This window comes from Egretta garzetta, unplaced genomic scaffold (genome assembly GCF_000687185.1).
Source record: "Egretta garzetta isolate BGI_Z169 unplaced genomic scaffold, ASM68718v1 scaffold107, whole genome shotgun sequence".
Lineage (NCBI taxonomy): Eukaryota > Metazoa > Chordata > Aves > Pelecaniformes > Ardeidae > Egretta > Egretta garzetta.
The window spans coordinates 3554738-3567689 of NW_009260399.1; the positions used below are offsets into that span (position 1 = coordinate 3554738).

At 39.9% G+C, this 12952-nt stretch overlaps 1 protein-coding gene across 1 annotated transcript in view; it reads left to right on the forward strand.

Moving 5' to 3' along the window:
- The window catches only part of ABLIM2 (actin binding LIM protein family member 2), a 135137-nt gene that overhangs the window by 52914 nt on the left and 69271 nt on the right, over positions 1-12952 (forward strand). Inside the window, exons 6-8 of the mRNA XM_035898651.1 lie at positions 866-981; positions 5721-5847; positions 8258-8351. Of these exons, the coding sequence (XP_035754544.1) occupies positions 866-981; positions 5721-5847; positions 8258-8351 (337 nt within the window). The remainder of the gene's footprint in view (positions 1-865; positions 982-5720; positions 5848-8257; positions 8352-12952) is intronic.

Genomic DNA, 12952 nt, shown 5'->3' on the forward strand with positions numbered 1-12952 from the left:
CTTCACCGGGAGGCAGAAGGTTTGCAATATGTTTGTGCCCCACTTAAGCCATATTTTGATAGCTTGCTTGGGATTTAGTTGGACATGAGCTTTGGGTGGAGTGAAATGTGTTTCTAAATCCTCACCATCCTTTGCTGCATCGTGAAGTGATTTGTCCATCTGGTCCTCTTAGTGAAAAAAACCTCAGTAGTTTCTGTGCCCAGACAAGAAAGCTCATGGTGGAAAGCTTTTTGTTTTAAGGACATTGATGAAAAGGAAGGATTTAATTAAGTGTAAGGAGAGCTGTTGTTGAGTAGAGCAAACAAGTAATGTAGACTCTTTGGTTTGTATAACTGGGATATATTTTCTCCTATGAGAGTTCACTGACATTTGCTTTCTGAGTGTATAGATTAAGAGAACAACTTTGATATGAACCAAGTTGGGAGGACAAGTGCTGGTTTTTAATGTATAGAAGTCATCACTCTCGTGCAGCATTTTAAGAACATAAAAGCAGCTGCAGTTGCCTGTACTTACTCCCTGTAATGCCAATTTTCTTTTCTTTCTGTAACTGATCCTGTTAGTAATCGATGCTGGCTGATACTGCATTTCTTAGAGACACAAGGATTTGGACTTGAGTGCTCAGTGTGGGTTTGTATCTTTAGATATTACTTTTTTTCTAAGCAGCTGCGACATCTGAGTTTGCAGTTGTCTGTTTGCTGTGTCCCTTTGGTGCTTCAGCCTCCAAGCGCCTGAAAAATCATGAATGAGAACTGGGCAAGCAGAGAAAAAGAAACCGGAGTAATGATCAGTTCCTTTATGGGAAGATATTTAGTTTTTATAAAGGCGTGAGACTGTAACCTCTGTGCTTTTGTTTCCTCTGTTGTAGGCTGCCTTTCCCTGCGGGCGACCGGGTAACTTTTAACGGGAAGGAGTGCATCTGCCAGAAATGTTCCCTGCCTCCTTCCAGCAGCACTGGCTCTTTCCCCGTACAGAACCTGAGAAGTAAGTAGGGGTTTCTGCTCTTTTCTGTGGGTACTTCACAGCTTGAAAGAACACTGACATGTTTAACTGGAATTTTTACCACCACGCTGCTTAAAAGATGTCAAGAAATACAATGTAGTCGTGTGAAAAAGTACATGGCAGTTTTCTGAGAAGTCTGATATTAAAAAGAAGCACAAATGGTGCCATTATAGGGGTAACAACTCCCAGAACCTCCCGGAACATTTGAGTAAAACTGGAATAAATCAAATTATTTGGAGAAAGGCATAATACAGATGTTAGTATTTTTGGGGATTTAGTCCAACTCCAGCTAAAATAAATTCAAACATGATATTTACTCCTTTGTAAGTGTTCCAGGGTGCTTCAATGTCATGGCAGGACAGCTAAGTACTACACAGGAAGGGTTAATGTATACAACATGACCAGAGGGATGTTTGCCTTGACCTCAATACTGTTGTGTACTACCAGAAGATGCAAACACTGCAGAGAAGGAATGTGGTCTTTTCGTAACACGTTTTTGCAGCAGATCATAGTGTGGCATCGTTGCTCTGAACGCTGTTCCTCTGCTGGTTTGTTCACGAGGAGCTGCCAGGCTTTAAAATTCATCCACCACCTATATGTAATTAAACATCAACAGCAATTCAATTAAAAGCACAGAAATATTTTTAATGACTATCATATCGCATCGAGCTTTGATATGGCATGGCTGAGGAAAGACCCCATAGATTGCTTTTCTTTGTGTGCAAGGAATCCAGCTCACTTCAGGCAGAAATTTCGCCTTTTTTTTTTTCTTTTTTCTTTGTTTTCCCTCACATCTCTCTTTTTACAGAAGTTTCCACCATCTCCAGTTTGTCAGCAAAAGCTACTTTTTTTTTCCCCCCCTCTTTTGGGGAGGGGATGGCCCTCTCTCTCTTAGGTGCTTTCTCTCTCGTCATTTGTTCCAGAGATGGATCATCCTCAGCCATTTTGGCTGGCTGCTTTTGCAGATCCATACTTTAATGGCCTATCATCTGTTTGTCTCCTTGTCATATGGGAAAAGTGGCTTTGACTATAATGGAAATTATTTGCCTGGTTGAGTACTGACAGAACAACTTCATTTGATTATCTGTGATACAGCATCCTTTAAAAGGTCACTGCACCAAGCCTCCCCGGTGCACAGGTACCTGCAAACCTCAGCAAACCACTTGCCTCAGAGAGAAGGAGCACGGGAAGCATATATTTGTGGCAAGACCTGACCTTGGAAAACAAAAGTTTAACTTTTCCCCGAATAAAATCTCAAACAGATGCAAGTATTTAAACCTGAAATACAGGTCTGCTTTAAAACTCATGCTAAATGGAGGAAATCTTGCTTGCTACAGGTTTTGGTTGGTTCAGATAAGAGTCTTGGTTCAAAGATGGGTATCTGCAACACTGTAGGCTGGACTTCTAAAACAATTTGATTTGGTCTTCACCTGAGACTAACCAGCTCTGCTTCTCAGATGATGTAGTGATGGGAGTGAGCTGATAGATACCATGGCTTCTTAAAGGGCAAACTGAGGTCCATATCTGGTCTACAAGTAAACTGTGCCATGATGATGTCAGGATCCCAGATAAATATCTTCCTTACCTGTGTAGGCTATGTCCATTCTTATCTCTTCCTTACTCCATTTCCCCAGTGTCTTGCAGTGCTGCTGGGGGGCAGCATCCTCGCATTTCAGGGTGATGTGCAGCACCCAGCTGGCCCGGGAGCTGCAGAGCTCATGGGCTTTGGGAAATTGGGTGGCAATAGTGTAATCCCCCCTTGGTGTGGGGAATAAAGCTTTCATGGGTCAGTGGAAGCACTGCAGCCACAAATACATGGAGGTGCATGCATGTAGATGTAGCAGGGTATATCAGAGCCTGACCAATGACAATATGCAGAAAATTAACCAAATATGTAAAAAGATAATAAAGAATTTGGGAAACATTCAGATTAATATGGGAAAGACCAATGTGTAATAACAGCTGTTTTCCAAGCACTTGCTAATCCTTAGAGTAAAACCAGTGTTTCAGGAATAAACAAGCAGTGTCAGAGACATTTTCTTGGTTGAAATGGAAAACTGAAAGTCCAGGATGGCTGTAGCTGTGCTACATATTACACAAACCAAAAAATGACATTAGTGTCTCCTTGTGTTAACAACAGCCTTCTTGGAAGAAACCTTAATGTTTTAAATAAACAATTCTTTTTACAAAAGAATAATAGCACACAAAAATACATGACTTAAGCCGGCTGAGTCAAGGACCAAGTACTGTGTTGACCCGCTGTTGCGTTGGGTTTGCTCTTGGTTCAGAACTGCCTGATCCGCACTACGTATGTTATTTGTCAGCCTACTTATCTCTGACTTGAGCTCAAGAATGCTTTCAGAGCATCTCTTGGGACTCACTAAGCTCCCAACATCACTGTCCCTACTGACCAGTCCTTCTGTTTTCATCCCCTCAGTTTGGTTTTGACCTCCTTTATGCATTGCATTTGAAAGAAATGAAGAATGTCAAATACTTGCTTTTTCCCCCGAGTCCTTGATTTCTTTTTATTATTATATAAATACCTAGCTACCTGTTTTGTTTATTTTATAAAACGCTAGCTATGAAAACCTCTTGTGGCAGTGTTGATGCTGAAAGAGTACGCAGGGAAGAATATCAACATGTAGCAGCAAATTGATGTGTTCTGCAGAGTTATTGGTTGAAATTAGGTGAGTCACCAAAGGATGCTGCATCCAAGCCAGGAAGACAAGGACATTGCATCAATAGGCACTGTTGGCATAGCAACCACAATATTTGTTTTTAATTATCTGGAATTTAACAGAGAAAACAGCAGTTAGGAATAAAAAAGTAGCTCACAAAATGCTGCATTTCTGCTCACCCAAGCTTAAACCAGATGAAAGTTGAATGACATCTGAGCACACAGTGTTGTATTAAGTTTGTGAAATAAACCCTCAAGCAGCGAGATTAAATTAGATTACCAGATGAACCTCTGGTGCAGGGGAGATCTCAAAAAAAATTCTGATTGCAGTTAAAGAATAGATACCGCAGCATTTATTGTCTTGTGGGACTAAATCCAGGCACACACCCAAATGTTCTCTTTTATTAGCAAAACTCAAATGTTCTGATCTGTGGTGCAGACACTTTTGTGCTGGGCTTGTTTCCACATATTGGTGCTCCACGGGGTGATATTAGAGAGACATATTATTACTCCCTTAATCCATTCCAAATCCACCAAAGGAAAATAAAAACTATCCTTTATTGTTGTGTGCTCAGAAATTAAACATTTACAATCGCACTAACAGAGTGTCTCATTAGGGTCACGTAACCAGCTAAATAGAATCTTAAATCAGAAAGTTTTTAAGAGGACTGTTTAAATCTTTTAATGAGATCCTACGTTTGAAGTTCTTTCTTAATAACTAGATAAATCTTTTTTAATGCTTTTGTGTGTCTTTCCCTTCCATGCAAGACATTGTTGTGGGTTTGTTTTTTCTCTTCAGGCATCTCTAAATGACTCTTCAAATGTCTTTCAGGATTTGGTTTTTTTCTCTAGCAAATTGTTGGTATACATAAAGAATTAAAAAAAAATTACGTGTTTTCCAATAAGATGGAAGGTATAATCATATGGAGCGTTAGAAGGGTTACTGAGATACTGATACTATAATAAGTTTATTACTGATGTTTTTCCCTTTTTTTCTGCATATTCTGACTATTTCAACATTTTGTAAGAAAATTAGACATAGATCAGAATCTGTAGAGAGTGAAGAGTGAATGAGAGCTGGACCCTGTAGGGTAACAGAGGATTCATTTAGGAGAGAGAAACCCAGGTTCGAGTCCCATGTCAGTGTTCCCGAAAAAGAGCCCTCACTGGTGGACCGTTGGCATGGAAGCTGAGAGTGGGTTTGGCTGTTACTACATCCATCATTACAAAAAAAAAAAAAAAAAAAAAAAGACAAAAAGCAACCAAACCCCCAAAAAAGTCTTGTCCTCAATTGCTTTTTCTGAGAAGTATAGCTACTTCTCGTATAGCCTGTTGAACCAACATAGCCCAGCTTACATTATCCAGCTGTGACACATTTTGCATTTAATTTTCCTTACAACTTTTTGTAGCTTTATATGAGTGAATTTCTATAAATTATAAACATAAAAGTGAATTTCTATAATGAATAAATATATAGTTAGCCATCACTTTCAAATGTAGCAATGTCACTGCTACTCAGGACTCTGAAATGGCTCTCAAGTATTGGCATATTTTTCCTGGTTATAGAAGTTCACATCAGAATTTCAGCTTAGTTTTTTCCACAGCTGCAAAAAGAATTTGGAACTACAAGTAAAGCTTTCAGGCCCAGAAGCAAAGTCTAATATTGAAGGTTCAATTATTTGTTTTAATCTCATGACTTTTGGGTCTTTTTAAATTAATTTTATTAGGCTGATTTGTGATGCTTGAAAACTTAATAGGCAAAACTTATCTTTTAAACCAGTATAAATGAATTAAAATAAAACCTAAGTCACTAGGAAACCTACATCATTAGTGTTTTCTTTGAATGATTCATGTCTTGCAGCAATGTTAGGACAATATTAGGGCAGCACTGCTTGTCATCCGTCAGTGAGCAGCCAGCCGTGAGCTTTAGGCCCTGCACGAGCTGTTACCAGGACACCGGTGGATCCTCACACGGCAGGAACCAGAACTGTTGCGTGACTGTCTGAAGTGGGTGATTCACTTGCATTGGATTTTTCTCTTGCAGATTGCGGGGGCTGTGGTTCAGAGATAAAAAATGGGCAGTCTTTGGTTGCCTTGGACAAACACTGGCATTTGGGCTGTTTTAAGTGCAATACATGCGGCAAGCTGCTGAATGCGGAGTACATCAGCAAGTAAGTTGAGTGGAGGAGCATTTTCACTTTCAGCGTTCTTTTAGTACCAAATAATTAATTCAGGTGTTGCATATCCTTTAGTTTGTATTTATCAGTGTTTGGAGATATAGAAAAGGTTAGAGATTATTACCTAAATTATTATCTAAATTGTATTAAACACAGAAAAATTCAAATTAAGAAAAATAGAATTTGTCTGTTTTACCTGGAGTGGGACTTCCCCAAGCTATAGAAAGGCAATGGGTGGAGTATGCCCTTAGCTGTGGTTGACTTTGCTCTGTGTGATGCTGTAATGTGGACAAGCAGATATTATCCTTTCCATGTGTTTCACATAAGCAAAAATGTTCTCAAAAAGTTCATTAAGGAGGTACATATCATACTTTTGTGCTGCTCCAAACCCTCGTGCTGTCAGATTTGTCCTGAATGTGATGACAGCAATGAGAGGCCGCACAAAGCACACACGCAGACCAAGTCCCATGTCAACACTCGCATCAGCCCGGTGACATACAGGGCTTTCACTGGCCAAGGCACCTGGGATTAATTTCTGCTTCACAGAAGTGGGTTGATACGATGAAATTTTCCTAAAGAGCTAAGTAACTCAATCACCAGTGCCCAGAGATGGTGGAGTTTCAGAGCTGATGTCCCACTGACTTTCAACGATTCTTGGGATTTATTTTAATACAAGCATAACATTTCATTTCACAGCTTGCACTGGAGGCTGAGAAAATAATATTTCATAAAAGGGTGTTCTTAAATAAGGTTTTGCACTATCTTAATTGTTACGCTACTCTGTATTTTGGTATATTGCTTTTTTTACTTGTTATTTAATATAAAAACCCCATAAATTGTAAAGATACAGTTATTGTGAAATCCTCTTTTAAAAAAAGCTAAATGCCAAACAAAATAACTCGAGAAGAAACATCCTTGCTTCAATGAATTCAATTAATTATTGTGACAACTTAAAGATTAGTCTCTAAACAATCCAACTTGTAGGCTATAAAATTAATTTTTATGTTTCTCCAGGGAAATATCCATTAAAATTGTGTGTCTGCTAATAAATCTGTCTGATCATGGGCTGTTTTAGCATAGCATACTAAACATACTTAACCATGCTAAATATGGATCGCAAAATGAGCAGAAGGATGGAACACCTCTGCTGTGAGGACAGGCTGAGAGTTGGGGTTGTTCATGGAGAAGAGAAGGCTCCAGGGAGACCTTATGGTGGTCTTTCAGTACTTAAAGGGAGGACAACCTTTTTAGTAGGTCCTGTTGCGATAGGACGAGGAGTAATGGTTTTAAACTAAAACAAGGTAGATTTAGACTACATATAAGGAAGAAAATTTTTACAGTGAAGGTGGTGAAACGCTGGAATGGATTGCCCAGAGAGGTGGTAGATGCCCCATCCCTGGAAACATTCAAGGCCAGGTTGGACGGGGCTCTGAGCAACCCGATCTGGTTAAAGGTGTCCCTGGTCCCTGCAGGGGGGTTGGACTAGATGCCCTCTAAAGCTCTCTTCCAACCCAAACCATTCTGTGATTCTGTGTTTAACTTGCACTTTGAAACAGGAGAAGAGTCTCCAGTTTTTTCTAGAGTAATTTATTTTCATTCTTCGGTTTAGTGGTCTACATGTAAAATTCAGTAAAATTGTGATCTAAATGTAAAATTAACAAACAGATTCATTTCAGAGCAATAACCCAAGTGTTCTGGTTCTGACTTTTTAGAATAAAAGCTAAGACTCTTGATTTTATTCTTCATATATTTAAACTGCACATTATCTAAAATCACTTTTGGTGGTGAAATAACCTCACATCATGCATGAATGTACTGCAAGGTCTCTTCTGCTGCTCAGGTTTAGGTCTCTTAGTCATTACTGGCTTCCACGGAGCAGGTTCCCGAGTTGGATAATCCAGGGCTGTCTTTAAGCAAGTCCAGTCAAGAATGTCAGTGGACTTAAGTGTTAATTAAAACTTGGTTTACAGTCAAGATAGTTGAGAAATTACTCTGAAGTCTAAGATAAGTACAATTTGGTGGTAAATAAAGAGGGAAAGAATAATATGTAGAAATAAAAATGTTTTCCAGAGTGCAAAACACGTGGAGGTATTTAATGAGTATCATTCTCAGAACAGATGGTGTGAGAGTCTCAGAGATCGAGTGTTGTGACTGGGGGAGAGGCAATGGCTGAATTCAGCAGCAAAGCAGGAAAGTGGGATCATGGTAGACTCTGACGGGCCAGAATAGGTCATTACCTATTCAATTATTTACAGAATTAGTAAATACAAATATTTGGGAGGGGGAAAAGTCCATAAAACCCTGTGAAGTGTTGAAGCATTAACAGATTTTAGCTGTATAATCTCTCAGTAAACCTGTAAGCCTACCTAAAGCAATCGCTGTATGGCCTGTTGTTCTTTCCTAGGGATGGCATTCCATACTGCGAAACAGACTATCATGCGAAGTTCGGTATCAGATGTGACAATTGTGCAAAGTACATCACAGGAAGAGTGCTCGAGGTAAGGAGAACCTGTCATTCAAACACATCTCAAAGGGTACAAAGAGACTTGCTCTTTTGGGTCTAGTCGTATGCTCACAAACGCATGTTAATGCAGCGGTTTAATGTTACTTTTGTGAAATGCTATGAACTACTTCTAGAGTTCTTTTCTGTTTCTTCTCTTAATGGTTGTATAATACACGTGCTCCCTAAATGGATATTTGTGGTACCGGAGAATGTTCAGGTAGCAGATGTAATAAGTGAATTGGGTTATCAGGCACATTTTAATACTTACACTAAATTCCTTTGTAAATGCTGCTCTTTGGTTCTGTTTTACGTTCCCCAGAATTAGGGTGAAGCTGCTGAAAAACTATAATAAATTATTTGAGATGTATTTTGCACCCAGAAATGAGCTATATTGCAGGGTTTTTTTGAGTTTGTTGTCTTAAGAAGCAAGGAGATTGTTTAGTGTAGGTGAATGTTTATACTTCATGCAAAAGAGATTTCCACGTAACTGACCCAGTGTCAGAAATGGATATATTCCTTTGATCTAAATGGAATTTATCATTGGCTCTAAGTGTATGGTTATCCAATCCATGTTACCATTTACCCACTTTGTCTTTCTGCCCTTTCCCCATATCTTGTGAAGCCTTAACAGTACTGGAGCTAAGAAGAGGTTCCCCAGGTCACTCAGTTCACTCCTTTCTCTTCACTGGTTAAGAAAGCCTGGAAAAGTCCTGAAGGACTTCCACCAGAAAAAGATCTGCTAGGAGTTGTACAAAGACTTAACTGCCCAAATGGTGGACAATTACGGCTGTGGAAGGGACTGAGAAGCAAGTGGAAGGAAACAATCAGTCCATACTGGATGGCATGGTATGGTGTTAGGGTTAGGCATGGGAGGCTTTTCCATTTCAGATGTTTTTACAGACATCTCAGAAAAGAGACTTCTAATAAGGGATTTGAGAGCATGTAAAGAGAGCTTTCTCACTATTTACAGGTGGCTTTCTCAAGTGAGAAGGGCAAAACAGAAGAAAACATTAAGAAACCTTCCAAAATGTAAGGGGTGACCAGTGGAAGCTGCTACATGTTTTTGAGAGGTGTCAGCCTTTGACACTGAATGGAAGGTAGTAAGAGGGGGTGGGCTTTGGAAGGTGAATTTCATTAACTTATGTTTTGATGTGGTAAAGAAGAGAGAGAGTCTCATGGTAAAAGCTATAGCAAGTTTGGGGTGCATTTACCCATAGTGGTTTGCAGGGGGTGATTAATACTAAGGTGGGAGAAGAACAGAAGCTCCAGTTTCTCTACTGACTCCTGGCTTCACAATATTATGTTTTTCTGTCCTGATTCTTGCTTTGAAATATCTGTACAAAAATACTCCTTTTATTTGGTAATATTTACCTGCAGCATGGTTAAACAATAGCATGTGGTGTGATGTGATTAACAACTGGGTCCTTACTGTCTCTGTGGAAGATGAAAAGAAAAAAAAAAAGTTAAAAAGAGGATTTGCATAGTAACAGTGCTGAGTTGGATTTGTGGGACCTGGGGGCACATGTGGCTGTATCTGTTTCTTCTAACTGCTTGGTGAGAGCGTACTGATGAACAGGAGGAGAGTTCCTTGGGGTTTTTTATAGGTGGAATAATAACAAACTTGAGAGAAGTTAATTCTTTAAAGCTGTCATAGGAGTTTTACCATGACTGACTGAGTCTGTGGTTGTAGTTCTAGGTGATGTTTTCTGTTAGCGCATGCGTGCCCCTTCCAGTGTTGCTCTGATGGCAGTGCTGTAGCACTGATTCTCTTTGGTACTGGTACCAGCTGGGAGAAGCTTTGATTGAAGTCTGCAGCATTTAATGGTGGGGAAATTGCTGGTGGAAGACTCTGAAACTTAAAAAAAAAAAAAAAAAAAAAAAAAAAAAAAGAGGAAGAGAAAGGTCTTTTGCAATCTGTAAAAGCACAGCAGTGCCAGGTTGTGTCACTGTCAAATAGTAAAGAAAGGATGTAGTTACTGTGAAGCAGGTGATGGATTTGAATAGGTACAATGATGCTTAATGTCTGGGGGCTTGTTACAACAACCTGGGAACTTTATGGTCTATAACCTTCTTTCCATAAGATTGCATAAAGCAATATGTTGTTTTGTGTGTAACAAAACTAATGAAGCCTGAATAGGTGAATGTCCTATGTCCTAGCATCCTGCTGTCACGATAGGTTGTGTTTGTCATGATGTGTCCCAAAATATCTGCTCCCATCCCCTCTGTTTCCCTGTGAAATCTCTTGAGAGCTTTCTTTACATTTCCACAGCCTGTTTACACGGTCAAGAGGTGACACACCGTGTGAGGCTCCTTCCGCTGTGATCAGCCTGTGATTTCCATGAGCCTTTGGACCTCTGTAGGGGACCACGTTAAATGGCTGTTGAGTTTCAGTGTTGACTGTGGAGAGCAGTCAGATGAGGAGATAGCACACACACCTCATTTCATTAGGAAGCTAGACTGAAAGTCCTGACCTAAGCAAACAGATATGAAAGAACGCAGAGACCGTGTCCATAGCTAACACAGTTAAGTCATTTGTTGTTCGTCTGCAGCAGATGGACTTGTTTGAAAGGCTTGGAATTGGGGCTGATTCTTCTGTCTCTCTGGTATCAAACTTGGTGTGTGTTTGTCACCCACCAGCTTGCAGGTACATTTGTTTATCTCCTGGTTGGGAGGATGGAGAAAGGAAAAAGTAGTCATGGCTGCTTTTTGTTGTGAGATGTATTTTTTGTGAACTTGTCTAGCATCCTGAAATGTTTTTCAAAGCTTCAGTATTTCTTTTTACCGTCTTGAATATAATCTGGAGATACACGGAAATAATAGGCCAAATGGCTATTAAAGTGGGGGGAAAACTCGACAGCAATACTTATTAGGCAGAGGAATAGTCTCCCAAGGGAGCTGCTGGAAGCTATCACTTAGATCATATTAAAACAAGATTGGACAAGGCACTGGAAAATGTACGTTAGGAAACAGTCCTGCAATGACAAAGGGAGGGACTAGATGACCTAATAGGATTTTTTCCATCTCTGATTTCTGTGATAATATCAAGAGGACAGCTGCTTCCACAATTACTCTGTGCCTAGATTTTATAATATTGTCTCCCTTTCCAACACTTGTTCATTTTAAGTGTTTATTCAGCAGAGGAGGAAGGGAGAGTCAACTAGTGTGAGTTACTGATAACTTATAAAAATATGGCTGTTTTTATAGGTTGGCAGCCAAATAAAATGATGATTTAGTTACTTCAGTTCTTCCTTAGGCCCATTTTCTGAGAGCCAGATTCATTCCATGTAGTAAATGGGCTTAAATACAGGATAGCTCTGTTTATAATTCCTTTCTTGTTTCTTTCTTCCCCTCCAGTCCACCTTGGCTTGCCCCCAGTCTCCCAGGGAACTTGTACTAGAAAAGCTACAAAAGGGGCAGAGCAGCTAATTTATGGAGACCATAAAATCTTCTATTGCTTTTAAAGGCAACAGTTTTGCTGTTCTTTTTACAAAACCCCTGCCCACCAGTGCTTTTATGGGCAAGGTTTGCTTTGCTCGTGAAGCATACAGAGCACTGTGTAATGTAGCGTCAGTCCTCTCCTAGAAATTGCTATGTTTTATCCCTGACCGTATATATTGATAGACCTACCATCTCAAATGGGGAGCAAGAGGTGGCTGGAGTTCCCTTTGCAGTTTGACTGAAAACCTTTAGGGAGAAAAGGGGTTTATTTTGGTGCTTATGGTATAGCTCCATTCCCAATCCAGCAATAGCTAAAATCATGCGATAACACAGAAAGTAAACAGATTTTAAAATAACAAGCTGTTGATTTTTATAACCAGCCATTTCCCTTTTGTTGTGTTGCAATCTATTTCTCTGCATTTGGGACTAAAAATATTTTTTCTCTCTTTTTCTGTCACAAGCAGTTATTTATTAATTAAAATCGCAACTTGTGCTAATGAGCATATCATAAAAAGGGACAAAATAAGTGTAATTGCCTTTTTTCTAAAAATATACTATATTTCGCGTGATAATTCAGAGCCTGAAACAAACCCCTTCCAATCAAGAAAACACCTTCCATTTGTTTCATGATCTTTAATCAGTCTTCTAGCTGTGTTTTGCGCGGAGGAGGGTTGCCTGCCTCCCGGTTTGTCCCACACGACAAGCCGTGCGGAGGCTTGGAAGGCTGTTGAGGTGCATGGAGGAGCTGTGCTCCAGCCAGTGACAACTCCTGGTCCCCTCCTGGGGAACATGCCTGGGTTTCCTTAGCACCTGATATTTAGAAACTCAATTACAGCAAACTCTCTCTTTGTAAGTGGTCTCTGTATAGTTATTCATTCTTCTGATAGAAATTGATTTTTAGCTTGTTTGATCCTCTCCCCTTTAATTGATGAACTCTAAGGAGAATTTATGGAGAACAGTCTTAGTTCCTCCCAACTCTTGTTTTGCAGAACTGAATGAGCCAAATTCTCCTCCACTCATAAAGTCAGCTCCAGGCTCTTCTGGTGATGCTGGTGGACCTTCTCACTGTCTGTTCCCACCTTTTCTATGCATGGATGGACACTGATGATGCCTCACCACTACCCCGTGCAGTGATAGTAACCCCTTCTGCTGTTTCTA